The sequence below is a fragment of the Myxine glutinosa genome, chromosome 2, assembly GCF_964187855.1.
Source record: "Myxine glutinosa chromosome 2, kmMyxGlut1.1, whole genome shotgun sequence".
Classification (NCBI taxonomy): domain Eukaryota; kingdom Metazoa; phylum Chordata; class Myxini; order Myxiniformes; family Myxinidae; genus Myxine; species Myxine glutinosa.
Window position 1 is genome coordinate 96,167,327 of NC_136262.1, and position 21,071 is coordinate 96,188,397.

Here is a 21,071-nt window from a genome sequence, read left to right on the forward strand (position 1 = left end):
CACCCTTGGCTCTAATAGGTGGTATTGCCCCCTTTGGCAGAAACAACCTCAAGTAGGCGTTTCTTATAACTGTCTTCCAGTCTCTGACATCGACTGGGAGAAATTTTTGCCCACTCCTCCATGCAGAATTCTTTCAGCTGTACGATGTTTGAGGGGTTTCTTCCATGCACAGCTTGTTTCAAATCCTCCCACATCTCGATGGGATTTAGATCCGGGCTTTGACTTGGCCATTCCAGAACCCTCCATTTCTTTCTTTTCAGCCCTTCCTTGGTGGATTTACTGGTATGTTTAGGGTCATTGTCATGTTGCAAGGTCCACCTTCGGTTGAGCTTCAACTTTCTGACAGATGGCCTCACATTATCCTCAAGCACCCTCTGGTACAATGAAGAATTCATAGTGGATTCTATGATGGTGAGCTGCCCAGGCCCTGATGCACCAAAGCTGCCCCAAACCATAATATTTCCACCACCATGCTTTACAGTTGGTATCAGGTTCTTGTGGTCAAATGCTGTCTTTGGTTTTCGCCAAACATGTGTTTTGGTACTGGGGCCAAATAGCTCTACCTTTGACTCATCTGTCCAGAGCACATTGCTCCAGAAGTGCTGGTCTTTGCCTTGGTGTTCATTGGCAAACTTTAATCTTGCCCTGATGTTCTTTCTGGACAGCAAAGGTTTTGTCCTGGTACACCTCCCATGTAGATCAAATTTGTGCAGCCTCTTTCTAATGGTAGACTCGTGCACTTTGACATCAACAGTGGCAAGAGATACCTACCTGTAGGTCCCGTGATAACATTCTGAGGTTCTTAGAGACTTCATTCAGCATCTTGCGGTCTGCTCTCGGGCTGAACTTGCTGGGGGGGCCTGGCTTGAACAAGTTGGCAGTTGTTTGGAATCTTCCTCACTTGTAGATGATCTTCCGGACAGTCAAATGATTGATTTCAAATTGTTTGAAGATCGTTTTAAATCCCTTCCCAGACTCATAGGCATCTATAACCTTCTTTCTGAAGGCCTCAGAGAGCTCTTTTGATCTAGGCATGGTGACGCCGCACACTTCAACAACAAAGAGCAAACCAAACGAAATGTCTGAGGTTTAAATAAGAACAGGTTCCTCCAAGATCCTCTCTAACGATGTTCTAATCATTTGCACCTGAGCTGGTGCACCTGATTCTAATTTTAGGTATTTGAAGTAGTGATAAATGGAGGGGTGTACTTACTTTTTCCACATGCGAAATTTGCATTTATGTTTATTTAAATTATACAATGGACTACAAAATGTAAATGTTTCATGATATTTGTTATATTTTATCACCTTTATCTATCAATATTGTTGAAACGAAGATCAAATAGCTGTATGTTGAAATATGTTGAAAAAGGCAAATCTTTACATGGGGTGGACTTACTTTTTCACGTGACTGCATATAAATATATATATAGTGTGTGTATCCATATTACTATTACATATGATTGACTATAATCTTTACAGCGTGTTGGGGCTGCGGAAGCAGCCTCTTGGCAAGGGTTATGCAGGGTGGTTTGCCATTGCCTTCCCAGGATTGTTTTTCCATGCTCAATCCCTTGAAATGCTGAGCGTCAAGCAAGGAAGCAGCTCGTACCATTTATAAAGTCTTTGGTACGACTCGGCCTGAGTTTGAACCGACGACCTCTCGGACTCGAAGCGGATGCTCTAACCGTTACGTCACCGATTCTGGTTTTGGAAGTGGGGGTGGGAGGGGGGGGGGGGGAGGGTGAGGGTGCCTGTACACCTGGCATTTCACAGGATATGTACCCATGACATTCTTCACTGACACCATAATGCGCTCCCAGGGGGGGGGGGGGGGGGGGGGAATTTGCTAGTTCTAAATAAGATTGTTAGGTTTCAGTGGGTGTTCTGCAAGTCTGTGCCCTCTGTGTTCAATCTCATGCAATGGTCATAATAGAATAGTCCATTTTCTATTTAGAAGTGTTTTACAGGGCCCTGCCAGTATAAAGTGAACACCCCTGTAGTTACACAAGCTAGATTTTTAATAATCTGATGTGAGCACAATTCAATGGTCTGCAATTATTATTATCTGGTAGCACGTCCTTTGGCAACCCATATTGCCATTGAATTGATGATATTCTGTACGACAGCCCGATCCAGATTTTGTCACACGTGGAGTCCGTTTTGTTGCAGCTCTTGCATATTAGCTGGCAGAGGTCGGCTTTTATGCAGCTTCCGCTCCATCATCAGGACTGTGGTGCCCAGGGAGGAAGCTACTGCCCCTTCTGTCTTTTTTTCAGGCAGAGTTGGTTATGGATGTATGGAATGTGGCCCCAACTTCCTGGAATGAATATGTTTCAAACTGCAAAATACCTTGCTGGTATAGTAGTAACATGATTTCCTGTATACCAGCAAGGCAGGAAGATGGGGCCACTTTCCATACATCCACAACCACGGCTGCCTTGAAAAGACTGAATGGGCAGCACCTTCCTCCCTGGGCAACCCAGGATCCTTGCAAATGCCATTGAACATGTCTTTCTCCATGGATTGTGAGCTGCGGAAAAGTTATCCTCTTCAGAAATACATCTATGAGATGCAACACAATCTACTCCACATTCGGCAAAAACTGGATCAGGTTGGCAAACTGCATATTATTGATTTGATTCTTTCACGGGTACAAGCACTTTATCTTCTTCTGTATGCAGCACATGGCTGCGAGTAACATCATTGGCTGAGGGGGGTGTGGCTGTGCCGCTGATGCAACATCCCCTGTAGGTTAAGGCAGGAATTTGGAATTTGGCCATGGTGCCAGCGATAGCTCACCTGCTGGCTGTAGGACCACTGATCTCTATACTAACTGGATAGGAAGGGAAGCTCATTTTTGAAGCCATTTGTCCGCCATCTTTGCTCCCCCACGATTCCCCAAAACGAATGTCATTTACCGATGTAATGTGATTCCTCTTCTTCATTCGAATCGACCGCTGCGGTTTTTATAACCGTAAGCAGCGTACGATGGCATTTCATCAATCCTGTAATAATGCTTTTTCAACCCTGGAACGGATTAAAATCAATTCGGAATGGAATAAAATAAAGTGGGAAGGTGGAATTTTCATAGGAAATATACTGATAATTAAATATTAAATTCTTTAAATTCCCTCTAATTAAATATTAAATAAATTAAATATTCTAATAATAATATTAAATATCAAATAATTAAATAATTAAATAAATTAAATATTAAATAATATTAATATTAATATTAAATATTAATAGTAATTAAATATTCTTTAAAAATTTAAAGAATAGGAAAATAGGACTGCGTTTACTTTTTCATGGCTGATAATATAACATGGATCTGCAAAATAAATAGGTATGTGAATACTTGTATACCATATTTGTGGTCAAGTGTTGGTTTTGTTTTGTTTTGTTTTTTTCATTCCACATGGCACAATATTCTTACTGAAGTGAGTACCATTGAAAATAAATTGCATCCATTTGTCAAAGAATCAGAATCAGAAGAGTATAGTGAAAACAAACTTCTGAGTTATACTTCTGGGCAGAGAAACATGATGGTCATCGTAAATATTTTTGTTATTCTCCTCCAAGACATGCCAGGATATTGCCAAATTATAATTACAGAATATAAAATAGCAACATGTGTGTGCATTGTATCATGTGTGTTCTATAATATCACTGGTGCTTGAACAAAATCAGTTTGGACATCCGCTTCCTGACTTTCTCTCCGGTGATGGCTTCCGTCTCCTTTTTCCCAAGATGAAAGAGTTTGATTCGACAATAACAAGAAGCTGCTACCTTCACGAGGTTGTGAATATGATTATCTTCCACCGCAGTTTCAAACTGGTGTGAGTGCAGTTCAGGAAATAAGTCCATACGAACAGTATTGCTCATAACAGCCATGGATACTGCAGCTGAAATTCCGGATCCTTGAGGAAGATTCCCAATTGTCATCTTCAGTCATCGTTGAAAACATTTCTCTGTTTCCAAGCATGTGGCAATGACGCTTCTGGGGGAACCAATATGGCGACGAATCTACTTCCGGTGACTTCACAGCGAATGGACCGATTAGCGTTGTTTGGCGTCGAGCCTCCAATCCAGTTAGTATAGAGATCGGTGTGAAGGACACGTGGGATATTTAATGTCCACCAACTAATGCCTGCATAGCAGTTTGTAGCTGGGCTGAGATTCAAACCCAGGCTAGATGGCTCACATGGAGTGTGCGTCCCTCTCGGCCATCCTTCCAGCCCAAGCACTACATGATGCCAATAGTAAGGGAAACATATGAAAATCTGTTAACTAAATTGTTACCAAAAAATTTCTTCACCAATATGTTTGTAAAGGTGTGTAATAACATGTGTTAAAATGTTGAAGGTCAACTCCCGTGGGAAACCCAGAAAAAAAGCTGTTGAATTCGGGTACCGAAAAATTATTTTCGAGAATTTTTATTGTTTTTAATCGGCCCTTAAGTAACTTATGAGGGGTCAAATAAGGGTTTTTCATGATTCTGAGTTGATTGTTAACATTTATATTTCACCACAGACACTCCTTTGTGGAAAAATAATTTCTAAATATATCTCATTTTCTACTTTGCAGGACATGGAGTCTAGCAATATGGATGAAGACGTTACTCCACCTGTGCTCAATTGCTTCATCTGTGCACGCTCGGATACACCAGCTGAAAGGCTCATACAGGCAACTCCAAAGGGATACTCAACTTTATTGAAACAAGCAGAAACTGTCGAAAATGTTACTGTTGTGGAACGTATGAAGGAGGCTCAAAAGGAAGGAAAACTGAGGTACCACCAGAAGTGTAAAAATGATCTGTACAACAACTTTGTTGCAACCACCAAGAAGTCAGCTCAAGCATCAAAGGCAGAGAAAGAGTCATCAAAGTTGAAGAGAAGACGCACTACTTGTGAGTTCAGTTCATCAACTGGCTGCAGTTCTAGAAGATCACAGTCAGTTGACCTCCTGTATAAGGATGTATGCATTCTTTGCAACCAACCAGCCCAGCTCTACAAAAATAATCCAGCACAAGCTAGAAAGAAATACAGAGTGCCAGATAATTTGACTGCAGATACACTGAAGGCAAGCTTGCTGAAGACAGCACGGAGTCGCGGGGATGACTGGGGCACTGAAGTCACTGGACGCCTGGAAGGGATCAACGACTTGGTAGCAGAAGAAACACTGTACCATTTGCGATGCAAACTTATGTTTGCGAGAGGTGACAGTTTGTCCAAGACTGATGAGGAAGGAAAAAGGAAGAGAGGACAGAGGAGTATTGATGAGGAGCGAGAGGCAGTTTTTATTGAATTCTGCGAATGGTTAGACTCAGAATTAGAGCATGGGGTAATGAACATGGACCAAGTCCATGAAAAGCTGCAGGAGTTTGATCAGTCACCAGAGAAGAGCCTTTCTTATTCAAAGCATTGGCTAAAGATAAAACTTCTTGAGAAATACGAAGACACCTTGTATTTCACAACACAGGAAAGAAGGGCAGATGTACTCTGTCTCAAAGATGGCACCGACAATATTCTGCGAGGGCATCATGCTAATCTTGACCATGGAGATGAGAAGACTCAGATCATAAAGACGGCACTCAAGTTCATATCCAATGATATTGCCTTGATTGATTTAGGTCCAAAGTCATACCCCACCACACACAGTATGACTGACATCGATAGTCAGCTGACACTTGTTCCTGCAAGCCTTCAGATGTTCTTGAGACCGATTGTCAAGACAGACGAAAGAGTTGCCGTTTGGGGGCAGAATTTTATTAAGGCCTGTCGACCTCGGTCTGGAGTATTGCCACACCAAATGGGGCTTGCCATACCTTGATCATAGATTTGGGTCAAAATGGATGCTCAACAAGTTCCACCGGCTGGGATACACTGAGTCTTACACGGAGACACAAAACTACAAATACTGCTTCCTTAATAGTAGGAGTGGAGATGATGTTCCAGATACTTCTGGCACTCTTGACACCATTGTGGAGGAAACCGATGAACAGATCAATGATGAGGTTGCGGTTGATGCTGCGCTTGAGGATCAATCAGTGATGACAGCCAAAGTGCCAGCCAGTGAAAGTGAATTGTCAAGTAATGATCAGCTGGTCTTTATGGAGGTTGGGGAAACAAACAATGCAATCACTCAGTTTGTTGGAGACAATATAGATTTAAACATTGTCTCTATTCACGGAAACACTCCCTTTCACTCAATGGGTTGGATCGAAGTCACCTCTCCGGCACCACCTTTGCCAGATCCACAGACAACAGCAGCTTTTCCCCGGGTGAAGTTGAAGGCACTCGACAAAGCTAAGATCCTGAGAGGAACTGAAGTAAAGATTATTCCATTTACGAACAGGAAACAGATAGGAACGAACGCGATCATGTTTCTCCCCCTCGCTGAGCTTTCCTCCTCCCTGGCTCATGATCAGCCACTCCTCACTCCAGGTGACACACTCTGGGCAGCGGGGTGGGTGATCAAAGCCAACGATCCTGAGTTCCCACACTCCAACTGGAATGGCTGGATGAAGAGAATCCATGCTAATGATGCAAAGCAGAGCACACAGATCGAGTTCCTCCCAGTTATTGAAGGAGACCCTAATGACCTCAACACCATCTTCACCACTCTGAAAGAGTGCATACGGCGCGCTGGGGTCGCTATAGTGACCTTTGATCTTCCGATTTGGCTGAAGGCTGTGAATATAATAAAGCAGGCAAATCTACCCGTCATTCCAAGGTTGGGGTCACGTGCATCTCGGCCTGTGGAGTCTGTAATGGCATTACATGCAGAAACTGCAGTCATGATGTTGTTGAGTCTGAAGAAGACATAGACAATGACTGTTGAAACTTCTGACATTGTGAATGAGAAATAACTCTTGAGTATTATATATGTATGTGAAATAAAAGCTACTTTGTGTGTAAATGTAAAAATGAAAATATAAATGTTAACAATCAACTCAGAATCATGAAAAACCCTTATTTGACCCCTCATAAGTTACTTAAGGGCCGATTAAAAAAAATAAAAATTCTCGAAAATAATTTTTCGGTACCCGAATTCAACAGCTTTTTTTCTGGGTTTCCCACGGGAGTTGAACTTCAACATTTTAACACATGTTATTACACACCTTTACAAACGTATTGGTGAAGAAATTTTTTGGTAACAATTTAGTTAACAGATTTGTGAAATATCTCATAAAATGCCCTTACTACAAAGAATATGCGGCCAGACCGGTATTTAGTATTTCATTGTGTTCGCATCAAATTGTTAAAATAAAGTTTGTTACAATGAGGGATGCTCATCTTATTTTGATGGGGCACTGTTTAACTTTTAACCTTTTGACTAAATAGTTACTTTGGTTTATTTCTCTCCTAAATTGAGCCACAGAAGCTTATGCCTAGGTCACACATAGGCGGATTTGTCGGCGACTACTGGCGACTGAAAAAATCGCCACCATCCGCCGACAATCGTAATGAAACCGTAATGGACGGTCGCCTGTAGTCGCGGTTATCCTCCCCAGGTCGGCTGCAGTCGGCAAGAGTCGCAAAGGGGCCAAAAAGTTTTTTAAATGTTTAAAAACGGCGCGCTCAGTCGCAATGGAAAAAAATCCGCCATGCTGTCATGATGGAACCGCCATGCTGTCGTCGATATCCGTAATAAGAGCGTAAAGCGACCGCAACCCAGTCGCTCATAGTCTTCCGCAATCGCCCCACAGAATGGTGCCAGGAATTGCCATATAAACAATGGAGAGCGACATTATCTTATTTAAATGGAGCGACATTATCTTATTTTTATCTTATCGACAAACGGCTATCGACAAACCACATGTCACGGACTGCTTTATAAACATTTATGACATCAATTGCTTATTTTTAGGTTCAAATAAACATACTCATCCACCATTGATGCATACACATTCCTTCAAGGTGAACAACACATCCGCAGATGGCGCAGACCCATCGGCCGATGGGTCTGCACCGTCATTTCTCGTGCATCCACAGATGGGCCAGACCCATCGGCCGATGGGACCGATCCACAGATGGGTTCCAACAATTACATTACAATGATACATCTTTATTAACTTTATAAATTGTACATCAAACATCTTTATGCTTCATGTCATACATCATTGAAATGAATAAAGTGAAATGTAAAATAGAGAGATAAAGATTTAAAAAGTTGTGTGAATCGTCTCCAATCGCCGGCGGTCTTATTGCAGTCTTGCGGACGTCGGAGTAAACCGCCACCCGGGCCCAATGCAGTCGCCGCGATCCGCCATCGGTCGTAATCTAGCCGCCAGACTGTCGCCACGCTGCCGCCGTGCATCCGCAATGCAGTCGTCGTCGATCTTCGACAGTCGCCATCCCACTCGGGGCGTCGTCGCAATGCAGGCGCAATGTGGCCGCCTGCAGTCGCCATACTGCCGCCTGACCATATTTGACCGCCCGACATCGCCAGTAGTCGCCGAAAAATCTTGATCGCCGGCAGTCGCCAAAATATCCGCCTATGTGTGACCTAGGCATTAGGGTTCATGTTTAGGAGAAATTTGAATGCACTTGAGGGAGGCGCTGACGCTTGGCGTTGTTTCTCGTCTAAGACGTCATGGTTGTTTTGTGATTTTTTTTTTTTAATGTACCACAATAAACATGTTAAAAGTGAGCTAACTCTCTGCATGCATGTTCCCAGTGCGTAAGATTGCACATTTCTTCCATCATGTTCATTCTCTTATTACGACTTGCAGTTTTGGATTAGAATGCAGTATTAATGCTTGATTTTACTATCTATGGCCTTTCGCTTCAAGATCGAAAACTGAGAGGCCAATTTCCCTCAAATTTTGTAAATGTGCTTGGAGTACCCATGGGCAGGTTATGAGTGCAAAATTAATTTGCCCCCTTGCCTGCTGAGGACGGGGACGCTACATCTAAGTTAGGGTGTATATTAATAGTAATATAGCTTTGTTGGTACCTTTTATAAATCTCGCTTCTTGCTCTATAGTCGTCTCATATACTCTCGCTTCTGACTTTCCACGGCGTAGCCCATCGGGCAGAGCCCTCTAGAACAGTGTTTGTCCGTCTGTATGTATGTATGTATGTATGTATGTATGTATGTCCCCTCAAACATAAACCAATCAGCTGAGAATCTGGTCACATGACAGGGTGATGTGATTACGTCTGATGTCATTAAGGCGGTGTGGCAGTTGATTCTGCACACACTGCCATTTTGATTTATATGCCATTCATGCCGAACATATCGTCGAACCTGTCATATATCACACTCGCCATGCTCTAGGTTTTCGTTTTTCATTCAGTGTGAAACACAAACAAAGCAATTGTTAAAATAAAATCATCAAATATCGAAAGCATTGATGTTAAGTCTCTTCCAAATACATACGTATAGGCCTTAGGCATTATGACTCACCTTTCGCTTCGGACAAATGAAGCCCAGGTTTCCGAATACAGTGGTATCGTTTCAGTAGTATCGTTTTCGTAATAATAATAATAATAATAATAATAATATTACAGTAAATATAACCATAACACTTTAATCGCAATGTTGTGAATGGAAAGTTGATGGATTGAAGCGGTGTAACCGCGGAAGTAAGGAATTCACCTCGGTTTAAAATATATATATAATTTTCGTAACAATAACATAACGTTATTATTATAGTAAATCTAATTGTAACACTAATCCCTTTGTAGTGACTGCAACGTTACTGGAGGTTAAATATATATCTTATATCATACTAAAATACGCCATTTAGTATCTGTCTGTTCATCAGTCTGTCTGATGAATTTTTGACGCCAATACATTGTCATTACTTATCCAATCTCAACCAAACTTGACAGGATGACGAAGGGTTACATAATGAAGGTTGTAGCGCATTCATTTGCCCCCCGAGCGGGTTTTCCCCACCATTTCCGTCAATGGCGTTGCGTGTTGAGGTGTATATCAATGCTAATTAGCTTTATCGTGGCGTTTGTCCAAAGGAGAAGATTTATCGTGACGTTTTTCCAAGGACGCTTTTAATAACAAAATTGATGATAATCACATATTGTTAATGCTATTACAAAACAATATTAATACTAATAATGTCCCACTTCCCCAAGGCGTTTTTCCTGCAGTGATAACGTGTATAAATAGCTTATAGTTATAATGGCGTTTCCGTGGGAGCAACGGCTTCTACAGGAAGTAAAAATATTATAAACCACAAACACATATGATTTGCTTTTTAAACAGTCACTAATGCTCTTTATAACACTAAATAAAGAAATTTGGAGGAATCCCGACATCCGTGAAGCAAGGTTTACTGACAACTGAGCGAAGATCTACTGTACTCTATATAACCCACAAATGTTGGGTTAACAACATGGTCCTTTCTGCCAGTACTGTGGCATTTTTCGTAGCGAATTTTTTTAACTCGCTCCTGCTGTTTGATACGAAACTGAAAGGGAGGAAGACCGGGGTGTGCTCATTTACCAAGCAGCTAGCTTGCGCTTGCCAAGCCAGCCGTTCCTTAACGGTTTTGAATGCAATGCTTGCTCGAATGCTTAAATCACTTGGCGATCTCTCCACAACAAACTTGGTAAATGAACACACCCAATTTTCTTGAGACCCGACCATAGATCAACTGTAATCTATATACCCAAAAGATCAACCCGACCATAGATCAACTGTAATCTATATACCCCCAAAGAGGAATGACCCTTCCTGCCACTCCCGTAATCAGCGGGTGTACTAGTATATTAAAGTAGCAGCAGTTTTGTGTCCGGCCGTCGTGCTACGTCATTACATATACGATGTCATTACGGCATAAACACCTGCTCACTTCGAGAGCGGCAGGAAAGGTCATTCCTCTTTGGGGTATATAGATTACAGTCGATATATGGTCGGGTCTCAAGAACATTGGGTGTGTGTTCATTTACCAAGTTAGACTTTTGGTCTTGTTTTTCTGTATACAAGGTCCAGGCTCATGGAAGAGCTAGTACACTGAACAGATCAGGATGCAATATAACAAAAGCACCAGTAGAGAGTGGTAGGGGTGGAGGGGGACACTAATAGCAGGGTTGAAGGGCAAAATGGAGGAGACTTCAACAAATAATGAGTGTGGGGAGAATGCATGGGGTGATAAATGGATATGGAAGCAAACACCGCTCAGAAAAGAAAAGTGAAAATTCGGAAGGAGGAAGGCTTGGGGTGGGGGAAGCATTAACGGGCGTATAAAAGATAATGCTTTTGCATGGGGGATGATCTGAGATGGTGGTGAAGAGCTACACTACATGACCAAAAGTATGTGGACACCCAGACATCGAACATCTCATTCCAATATCATGGGCATTAATATGGAGTTGGTGCCCCCTTCCCCCCCCCCCCCCCCTTTGCCTGCTATAACAGCCTCAACTCTTCTGGGAAGGCTTTCCACTAGATGTTGGAACATTGCTGTGGGGATTTGCTTCCATTCAGCCACAAGAACATTAGTGAGGTCGGGCACTAATGTTGGGTGATTAGGCCTGGCTCACAGTCGGTGTTCCAATTCATCCCAAAGGTGGTCAATGGGGTTGAGATCAGGGCTCTGTGCAGGTCAGTCAAGTTCTTCCACACCGATTTGGACAAACCATTTCTGTATGGGCCTCGCTTTGTGCATGGGGGCATTGTCATGATGAAACAGGAAAGGGCCTTCACCAAACTGTTGCCACAAAGTTGGAAACACACTTGTCTAGAATGTCATTGTATGCTGTAGAGTTAAGATTTCCCTTCACTAAAACTAAGGGGCCTAGCCCGAACCATGAAAAATAACCTCAGACCATTATTCCTCCTCCACCAAACTTTACCGTTGGCACTATGCATTCGGGCAGGTAGCGTTCTCCTGGCATCCGCCAAACCCGGATTCGTCCGTCGGACTGCCAGATGGTGAAGCGTGATTCAAAACTCCAGAGAACGCGTTCCACTGCTCCAGAGTCCAATGACGGTGAGCTTTACACCACTCCAGTTGACGCTTGGCATTGCACATGGTGATCTTAGGCTTGTGTGCGGCTGCTCGGCCATGGAAACCCATTTCATGAAGCTCTCAACAAAGTTGTTGTGCTGACGTTGCTTTCAGATGCAGTTTGGAACTCTGTAGTGAGTGTTGCAACTGAGGACAGACGATTTTTCCGCGCTACTTGCTTCAGCACTTGGAAGTCCCGTTCTGTGGGCTTGTGTGGCCTACCACTTCGCGGCTGAGCTGTTGTTGCTCCCAGACGTTTCCACTTCACAATAACAGCACTTGCAGTTGACCGGGGTAGCTCTAGCAGGGCAGAAATTTGATGAACTGACTTTTTGGAAAGGTGGCATCCTCTGAGGTGCCACGTTGAAAGTCACTGAGCTCTTCAGTATGGCCCATTCTACTGCCAATGTTTTTCTATGGAGATTGCATGGCTGTGTACTTGATTTATATATATATATATATATATATACCTATCAGCAATAGGTGTGGCTGAAACAGCCAAATCCACTAATTAGAAGGGGTGTCCACATACTTTTGGTCATGTGTATGTTGAACACTTGGAGGGAAGAGTGAGATTGAAGATAATGTGGAAGTTGGTTCCACAGGTGGAGGAAAAGAGGGACAAATGAGTGAAGGTGAGCAGTGATCCTGTATTTTGGGAGTTTCACCAGAAGGAGGTTATTGCATGTGCCATGCAGATACCTGGGGGGAGGGAAGGGGAAGCAAGGAAAAAGCAGACTGACCAAGACCAGAAAAGAGGCAGTAGAAGACAGAGACCACCGACCTGTCTGCAATGGGAAAGTGATAATAATAATAATAATAAAGGAGTCTTATATAGCCCCATCAAGCAGAGTAAACTACCCTCATGGCGCTTTACATTATCATGCGAACGCACACACACCGCACACACACACACAAACATACACACACAAAGACACACCTTCACTCTTGCCCTATTCCTCTCCCTCCCCATTCAAAACCCACAGATGTGTACACTCCCCTTCCTCCTCTCCTCCCTCCCCCGCACATGTACACAGACATACTCTCGATCTCTGTCCCACCTCAAACCAAAGGGAAAACAGGACTTAGACTTTGAAAGACTTGTGAAACAGATAGGTTTTGAGGGAGGTTTTAAAGGCAGGAAGAGAGTCAACATGTCGAACAGAGGAAGGCAAGTCATTCCAGAGCAGAGGTGCAGCAAAGGAAAAGGATTTCTCGCCAAACGACTTGGTGCTGGTGCGCGGCGGCTCTAAGGCCATAGAGTCGTCGCTTGAACGAAGCCGTCGCCGAGGTTCATAGAGAGTGAGCAAATCGGAGAGATAGTGAGGTCCCGTTCCACACAATGATTTATAAAATAGTGTGCAAATTTTGTATTGCACATAAGCAGAGACAGGCAGCCAGTGTAAAGATTCAAGAAGCGGAGTAACATGGTCGGACTTCTTCGCCTTACAGACAAGACGAACGGCAGAGTTTTTAACCTTTTGTAACTTATCCAAGAGAAACTGAGGGCAGCTAGCATACAAAGAATTACAATAGTCTAGCCTTGAGAGGACAATGGCACAGACCAGAGTTAGAGCAGCTTGAGGAGTAAGAAAGTGGCGAATGGATGCGATCTTTCGCAGCTGAAAGTATGCTGATTTGCAAGTTTGAAGTACTTGCTTGGAAAATGTCATGTTGCAGTCGAAAACCACACCAAGGTTCTTGGCCGACGAAACAAAGTTTACATCGGTTTCACCAACATGAATAGTGGTAGGAAGTGAACATTGTAGAGGACATCTGTGCGATCTTACAATCATAGACTCTGTTTTAGCATCCTACAGCTGAAGTTTGTTTTGGGTCATCCACGCCTTCACGTCGGCAATACAGCCTTCTAACACTTCAACAGTTGGCACGATTTGTTGAATCGTGCTTCCTTTGTACAGCTGATTGTCGTCCGCAAAGGCGTGGTGATCAACTGAATGTCTGGCAACAAGTTCAAATAGAGGCTGAGTGTACAAAAGAAAGAGGATAGGTCCCAGGACTGAGCCCTGGGGAACGCCAAAGGAAAGCGGAGAAGGGGCTGATTTCTGGCCATGGATGATAAGGCCCATGGACTCAGCATCATCGCGGGGCATTCCAATAATCTTGAAGGCCTTGGTTTCCATGGCATCGAGCCGAGCGAGATGCAAGGCAGGGGTGCCAGTCCAGAGGGGAAAGCAGTGCTCCATCAAGCTGTGGATGAAGGCCTTGTAGATGGATTGGAGTTCAGGTGAGCCAAGGAAGGACTTTGCACGATGAAGGATGCCAAGTCATTGGCTGATTTTTTAGGCCAGCTTAAAAAAGATCGTGGCTGATAGTTAGATCCACATTTTTGAGTGACTGAACTTCTTCAAGAGGATTGTTAAGAAAGTAGATAGGAGGGTTGACCAGATGGTCCTTTCGGAGAGAGTGTGAGATTTCTCAGGATTGAAAGACATATTCAAGAGTTTGACCAGCTTGAATTTTTTTCAAGGTCTGAAGAGAGGGAAGAGGCTGTGGCCTACCTATCTGAAGGATGAGGGATGTCGTAGAGTGTGGAGGCATAAACAAATAGATAAAGGGGATTATCTCGAGAGTCAGAGAGATCATTGATGAAGATCAGGAATAGGACTGGGCCCAGATCACTGCTTGAAGGCTCTCCAGCCTTGACAGGGAGAGGAGATGAAAGGATTCCATTGAGAGCCACACGTTGAGAGTCAGTAAGCCATGTGTGGAGTTTGCCTTGAATGCCATAGGCAGATAATTTGGAGAGCAAGGCAGGATGCCAGACTATCGAAAGCTTGAGATATGCCTAGAGAGACGATATGTCAAGAGAGGATGTCAAGATTTCAGCCATTTTCCACATGTAATAAATGAAGGTGTCCTTAGCCCTGCAATATATATTAATTTTTTTATTTCCCATTTTACAAAGGACCATGCATTTCAAAAGGAGAAAATTGAAGTGAGACCAGTGTTCATGAGTGTATGTATCCACATACATGATATTGTTACGTTTGTGAGGGGTAGACAATGATTACCTTAGAGCCAGGTTGAAGTGTATAGATTACCATGCTCTGTATGTCATTATGAAGAAGAAGAAACCCCATATATCATGAGTAGGAAATTTGTTTAGACCAGATGTAGTGTAAGCGCGTATCTTTGTCCCCATGAAAGGGGTGTGGTTATGTTAATTAGTCAGGGATTATGGGCAATAAATCCCCTGTATGTAATGGCCTCTGTTATTTTTCCTCTGTTCCTTATGACAATGCAGTACATACACAAAGCTAGAAATCGCGCATTTATAACACTAAATAAAAAACCAACCGGAAACAGGACATTGAGCACTACCACTGATACCACCGACCTGGTGATCACAAAGGCTGGCAAGTGGCGTAAGGCCACGCCCCGAAGAGCAGTGATTAGTCCGGAATTGTTTTGAGCAAGGACTGCTAAGATGGACTATTGGATTGGTGGAGCAGGCATGAGCCGGGTCGGATGACTTCAGAACCTTGAGTACAAAGGAGTTGGAGGGCCAACATTTTCTCTCTCATTTTCTGGGGTTGGTGGCGAACGGCCGTGTTCCCGACAATTTTGTCTCTTTGGTTCGATCGCTCTCTCCGGGCTGGCCTCCATAGCAAATGGTCACATATACGGTGCGCTCTTGAGTGAGGGACATTCATTGAAAACGGTCACGATTTTATATCTCTCTCTGCTTCCGGATTTCACAACGAACGGTCGAAGTTCACATGCGCTCTTGGCTTTTTCCCGGCTTGTGGACCAGAGGTGAACGGTCGCCGATAAGCTCTTGCATTGGAACATTGGTGCTGTGCAGCCACAGTTCATCGCGCTCTTATGCTGGGAGACGTGGGTGCTGGTGAGGCGGACGACAAGGACGAGCGCCGATGAGTGAACAAGGGCGCGCTGAGGCCTACTTCCCATCAGGGCCTGTGCCACGCAACAAACATGCATTTATTTTCACCTTTATTTCCCCTTTATGTGTATACGGGTCTGTATGGGGACGTCCCATTTAGGCTATTTGTTTTATCGTGCATTTCCTTGTTTGCTGGCATTTATTTTCATTAAACCTGTATATTTGTTGCAATTTGAATTCCGTGTCGGGTTGAGTTAATTGTCGCAGGTGCGAAGACGTCTGGTGGAAGCCATCCAGATAAATTCGTCATTCTCCTTTCTCTCGTGTGTAAAGAACACTGTCATTTTTCACTGAACGCCTCGGAGTTAAAGCTCGTTTTGTCATCTGTCGCCCTGTGGTGTTCACTACAGGGTAGACACACACGACAATATATTTCTAAAAAATTGATCTACAATAGCCTTATGTTATGCCCATCATGAATGATTTTGTATTTAAAAGGCTACGAATATTAATACTTTATAAACTTTGCCTTTCAGAGTGCAAACATCACAATGGATGGGACCAGTGCTCCATCTACAGTGGATACTGTATGTCATCGCAACGAGCCCATCACATTCTTCTACAATGCAAGTAAGAAGCCATTAACCAACGAGTGGACGTCTGAACTGAAACTGGTCATGGGATTGGGTATCATCGTGTCCATCTTTACCGTCATGGCCAACATGCTGGTAATGGTGGCCATCTACAGAAACCGGCGGTTTCATTTCCCTATATACTATCTCATGGCCAACCTTGCTGCAGCAGATTTTCTTGCCGGCTTGTCGTATTTCTATCTTGCTTTCAACACCGGGCCAGAGACGAAGAACCTCACTGTTAACGTGTGGATGTTCAGGCAGGGCCTTATCGACACCAGCCTCACAGCTTCTGTGGCGAACCTCCTCGCTATCGCTATTGAAAGACACATTACAGTGTTCCAGATGCAGCTGCACTCCAAAATGAGTGTTCGTAGAGTTGTCATCATCATAGCCATCATCTGGATTGCTGCAATATTCATGGGGGCCATCCCGGGCATGGGCTGGAACTGCATCTGTGACATTAAGAGCTGTTCCACCATGGTTCCTCTCTACAGCACCAGCTATCTAACATTCTGGGCGGTGTCAAATCTTTTCGTGTTCTTTGTCATGTTGGCATTGTACACGCATATCTTTGCCTACGTGCGTGGACGTGCAGCTCGCATGGCAATGCACGGTGCTCACCTTTCCTTGAACAGCGGCCACGCAACTATGGGCCTGCTTAAAACGGTCAGCATCGTGCTAGGTAAGTGGAAGTATCTGAGACACGGTCATGGTAAAACGATATTCCTGATGTAAATGCATTTTTCACCATCTCCATTTTTCATTGTGCGTGCAAATGGATCCTCTGGATATCATGAAAGGCCAGGGATTGAAATAAAAAAGAAAGCACATATTTTCACCATCTGTTATAGAGCAAAATCAAATGCATTTAATAATTTTTTGATTTGCAGGAGCTTATTCAAATGTTGCCAATAAGTAAACTCTTTAAGATTATTCATTCAATGCAGTATCAGAAAGAAATAGACACTGGAGGAGGTCATTTGGACCATCATGTCTGTGCCATGTACACGCCCCAGCATTCCTGGATACTGTGGGTAGAGCTAGTTATGATGATGTATGTCATGCTCTTTACGGATCAGTGGTGCTGCCAGGGTAGTTTCTTGGCACTGGTAATGCTGGTTGGTTTGCCATTGCCTTCCTTGCAGTCAGTCAGGGAAGGAATTTGGAATTTCGCTGGGGCCCCGGCGAAAGCTCGCTGACTCTTTGCAAAGGACTTTAAAATCCACCAACTAATGCTGGCAGACCGGGCACCTGGTTTAACGCTCATCCATAGGACGGCACACATGTTGATGCCCCACCTTGCGTGTGAGACACCAAGATGACAGTTTATATCTGGGTCAAAATTCAAACCCAGGATAGACAGTTCATGCACAAGTTTGGATTGGATACCACTAGCCTATCCTACCCACCTAGAGCTAATCATAGTTAACCCCAAACATATAATTATGGCAGAGTGCCGGCACATGATGGCCGACTCTTTTGAAAAGATGCTGAGGGATTTCTAGCATCTACACCCCAAATTTGGACAGGACCCTCAGCTTTATCCCGCATTGGAAGGGCAGCCTGCTCTGATTTGCAAAATCCCCTGATGGCATTGCACCAGAATGGCAATTTTTGATTAGTTCGACTCAATGGAGAATCAACCCCATACTAAGGAATGCAAGGAGCTTGGACACAAAAGAGGAGGTCATTTGGCCCATCATGTATGCCCATGCTTTATCAATATGACATTAATTCAATACAAAGTTTATTCACTCGATATCAGTTTTGGTAGGCCTGAAAGGAAGAGTGACGAAAAGGAGAAGTGGAGCAGGTGCAGGGACACTGCCATGGTGTCTTTAAAAAAAATATATATAATGCTTTTTGGTAGAAAGGGATGAAGAGGATTGGTCAGTTGAAGAATGAACAAACGACTGCACAACCACCTTTTGATGAGATTCCTCTCATAGACATCACTACAAGTGGATCTGATGGAGATATTTAAGGTGATGAAGGATATGGAGAGAATAAGAGCAGAATAATGTTTCAGCAGAATATAGTGATAGGACCAGGGGCCACAGCTTGAACTTAAAGAAGGTAAGGACGATGTTAACTAATTAATTAAGGCAGGGTTTGTTCAGCCACAAGGTAGTTAATGCATGGAATGGTTTCCCTGGAAAGGTTGTGGCAGCAGAGATTGTGGATGGATTTAAACTAGAATTGGATAGATATACCTAGAGGCCGTGAGGATGGACATATTGGCAGGATTGCGCAGACTTGATGGGCCTAATAGCTGCCTCTTGTGTTGAAGCTTCTTGTGTGTGACAGAAGTTTTACAGATGAAGAGAAATCTCGCGTAGTTTTTGGGGGGGGGGGGGGGGTGTTTAGTGAAAGGCTTTATCAAAAGCCTTAATTATTTGCAAAGTCAGGCTGTTGAATAAGAAATTACTGCAAATTTAGAAAATTCATATTTTCAGAAAGAATATGGACTTTGCCTGAATTGCCAAACACTTAGTCATCAGTTTTTCATTTGATGTTATGGAAGGAAGATAACAGCTCGATGGAGAGGTGTTTTGTCCTTGGGTGTAAGAACAAATGTTTTGTTTTACTGCGATGTGCGAAGTAGGAGAAAATGCACCCAATTTGGCCTTCAGATAAATAGTTATTTGAACGACGGGAAAAAATACTTTCTTCAAAACATGTTGACGTTCTTGTTTTCGATGCATATTTTCAGCATATGACTATGCGTGGCCCATGCAAAAATGGTAGGATTCTGAACCTCCCTGCTTCCTTCTCATTTCTCCCTCCTCTATTTCCTGTATATCTAATGCATTCCTCTCCGCTCCATATTCTTCTATCTCCTTCCAACCTTGTTTTCATTTTCTCTTTTCTCCTGCACTCTCTTTTCCCTCCAATCCTTCATTCACTGTGTTGTTTTTCCATTTGATTGAACTCCCCTTCCTGCCCCCAACTTTTTTTTTCTTTTTTTTTTTGTATACAGGATCGAGGCTCGTGAAAGAGCTAACATTTATCACACAAAAAATCAAAACAGACACACAAAGTATATCATAAGGGGAGCTATATAATAAGGGGAGCGGTAGACAAAATGGGGAGGGAAGGGGAAGCACACAAACACAACAAACACAACAACACGCTACCTCTGATCTGTCCTCATTTAAACACAAACACACTGCCACTTTGTGACAAATCTTTGAATCTTGTAGATGTTGTGTGTCCATATAAGTCCATAAATAACCGTACTCTGTATCTAGACGATTGGTTCTACCAAAGCAGTTTCCATTTCCGAGTACTAACCCTGGTCATCTGACCATTTGGTTGCAGGGTGCAGTTGATCAGGGTGCTGACACAATGGCCTACTCTCTTTGAAAGGCACCATGGGAACTCTAAGCTAAATCAGTTAGCAGATGTTAGATACCTGGCTTACTGCTCCTCCTGTGACTGCGATGTGCCAGGGTGATTGTTTATAATCTGGTCGAGAAATTAATCCTGACTCGACAGTTGAAAGGCAAGTGTGCTACTCTTGTACCATACTGTCGGACTATCCAGAGATAAAGGTTCATGGAATGGAACATCAAGGAAACAGATGGCAAGAGAACGAAGGAGAGATGTGTACGATTGGAAAACTCAAACAATGTACGGTTGGCTGGAGGACTGTAATCAGATGAGACAAAGACAAAAACAGCAGACGGATTAAGATCAGATTTTCTAGAAGTAATGAAAACCCCTCCTCATTCGTATTCCCCTTTTTGCTATTTTTCTTATGTGACTTCTGGATTTCAATCAAAGCATTTCAACTTATACAAAGTATTTGCATGTGGATTCCATACAGCTTGCTTATACAAAGTACGCTACCTCTGATCTGTCCTCATTTAAATCCTGGCCTTCAGTTCCTATTTGGAATATCGATACCAGCGTGTCTTGTTAAATTTTCAACTGCCTCCAGAAGTTCAAATTGGTTGGTTAACTCGTTTCATTTATTAATTCGTGAGATGGAGTCGGGTTGTGCTTTTTTAACCTTCAGGATGTATCGATATCTGATGCACATACAGTTGTGGCCAAAAATATTGTCACCCTTGCACTTTTTTCAAATCGCTCACAATTTTCTCTAAAAATAAGTTTCAATTGACAAATGTATTTAGTCTCCACAATTCTTTATTTCACTGCTAATATTACAGAACCTTTGTTTGTTTTATTCAGAACTTAATATATCCTTTTAAATCAGAAAGTAAAAAGAAATGGCATTCACAAAATCATTGACACCCTAGACTTAATATTTCGTAGCACAGACTTTGGACAAAATAACTGCAGTCAAGTGCTTCCTATAGCGATGAATGAGCTTCATACACCTTTCGAGTGGCAGTTTAACCCACTCTTCTTGTGCAAACTGCTCCTATCCAGTTCTCACAGATTTAAAGAGTGCCTTCTCCCAACTGCAGTTTTCAGATCTCCCCACAGGTGTTCAATGGGATTTAGAGCTGGACTCATTGCTGGCCACTTCAGAATAGTCCAGCGTTTTGTCTTGAACCATTCCTGAGTGCTTTTTGAAGTGTGTTTGGGGTCATTGTCCTGCTGCAAGACCCATGAC

The 21,071-nt window shown here is 43.2% G+C and overlaps 1 protein-coding gene across 6 annotated transcripts in view; it reads left to right on the plus strand.

Moving 5' to 3' along the window:
- The window catches only part of LOC137421554 (lysophosphatidic acid receptor 1), a 47,532-nt gene that overhangs the window by 2,322 nt on the left and 24,139 nt on the right, over nt 1-21,071 (plus strand). For 2 of the 6 annotated variants that reach the window (XM_068107724.2, XM_068107726.2), the window contains exons 2-3: nt 11,853-11,965; nt 16,388-17,168. In XM_068107724.2, the coding sequence (XP_067963825.1) occupies nt 11,960-11,965; nt 16,388-17,168 (787 nt within the window). In that variant the 5' untranslated portion in view covers nt 11,853-11,959. Of the gene's footprint in view, nt 1-4,590; nt 7,791-11,391; nt 11,578-11,852; nt 11,966-16,387; nt 17,169-21,071 lie in introns of those variants that run through there. The other 4 variants (XM_078771259.1, XM_068107725.2, XM_078771258.1 and 1 more) reach the window with 3 other exon arrangements.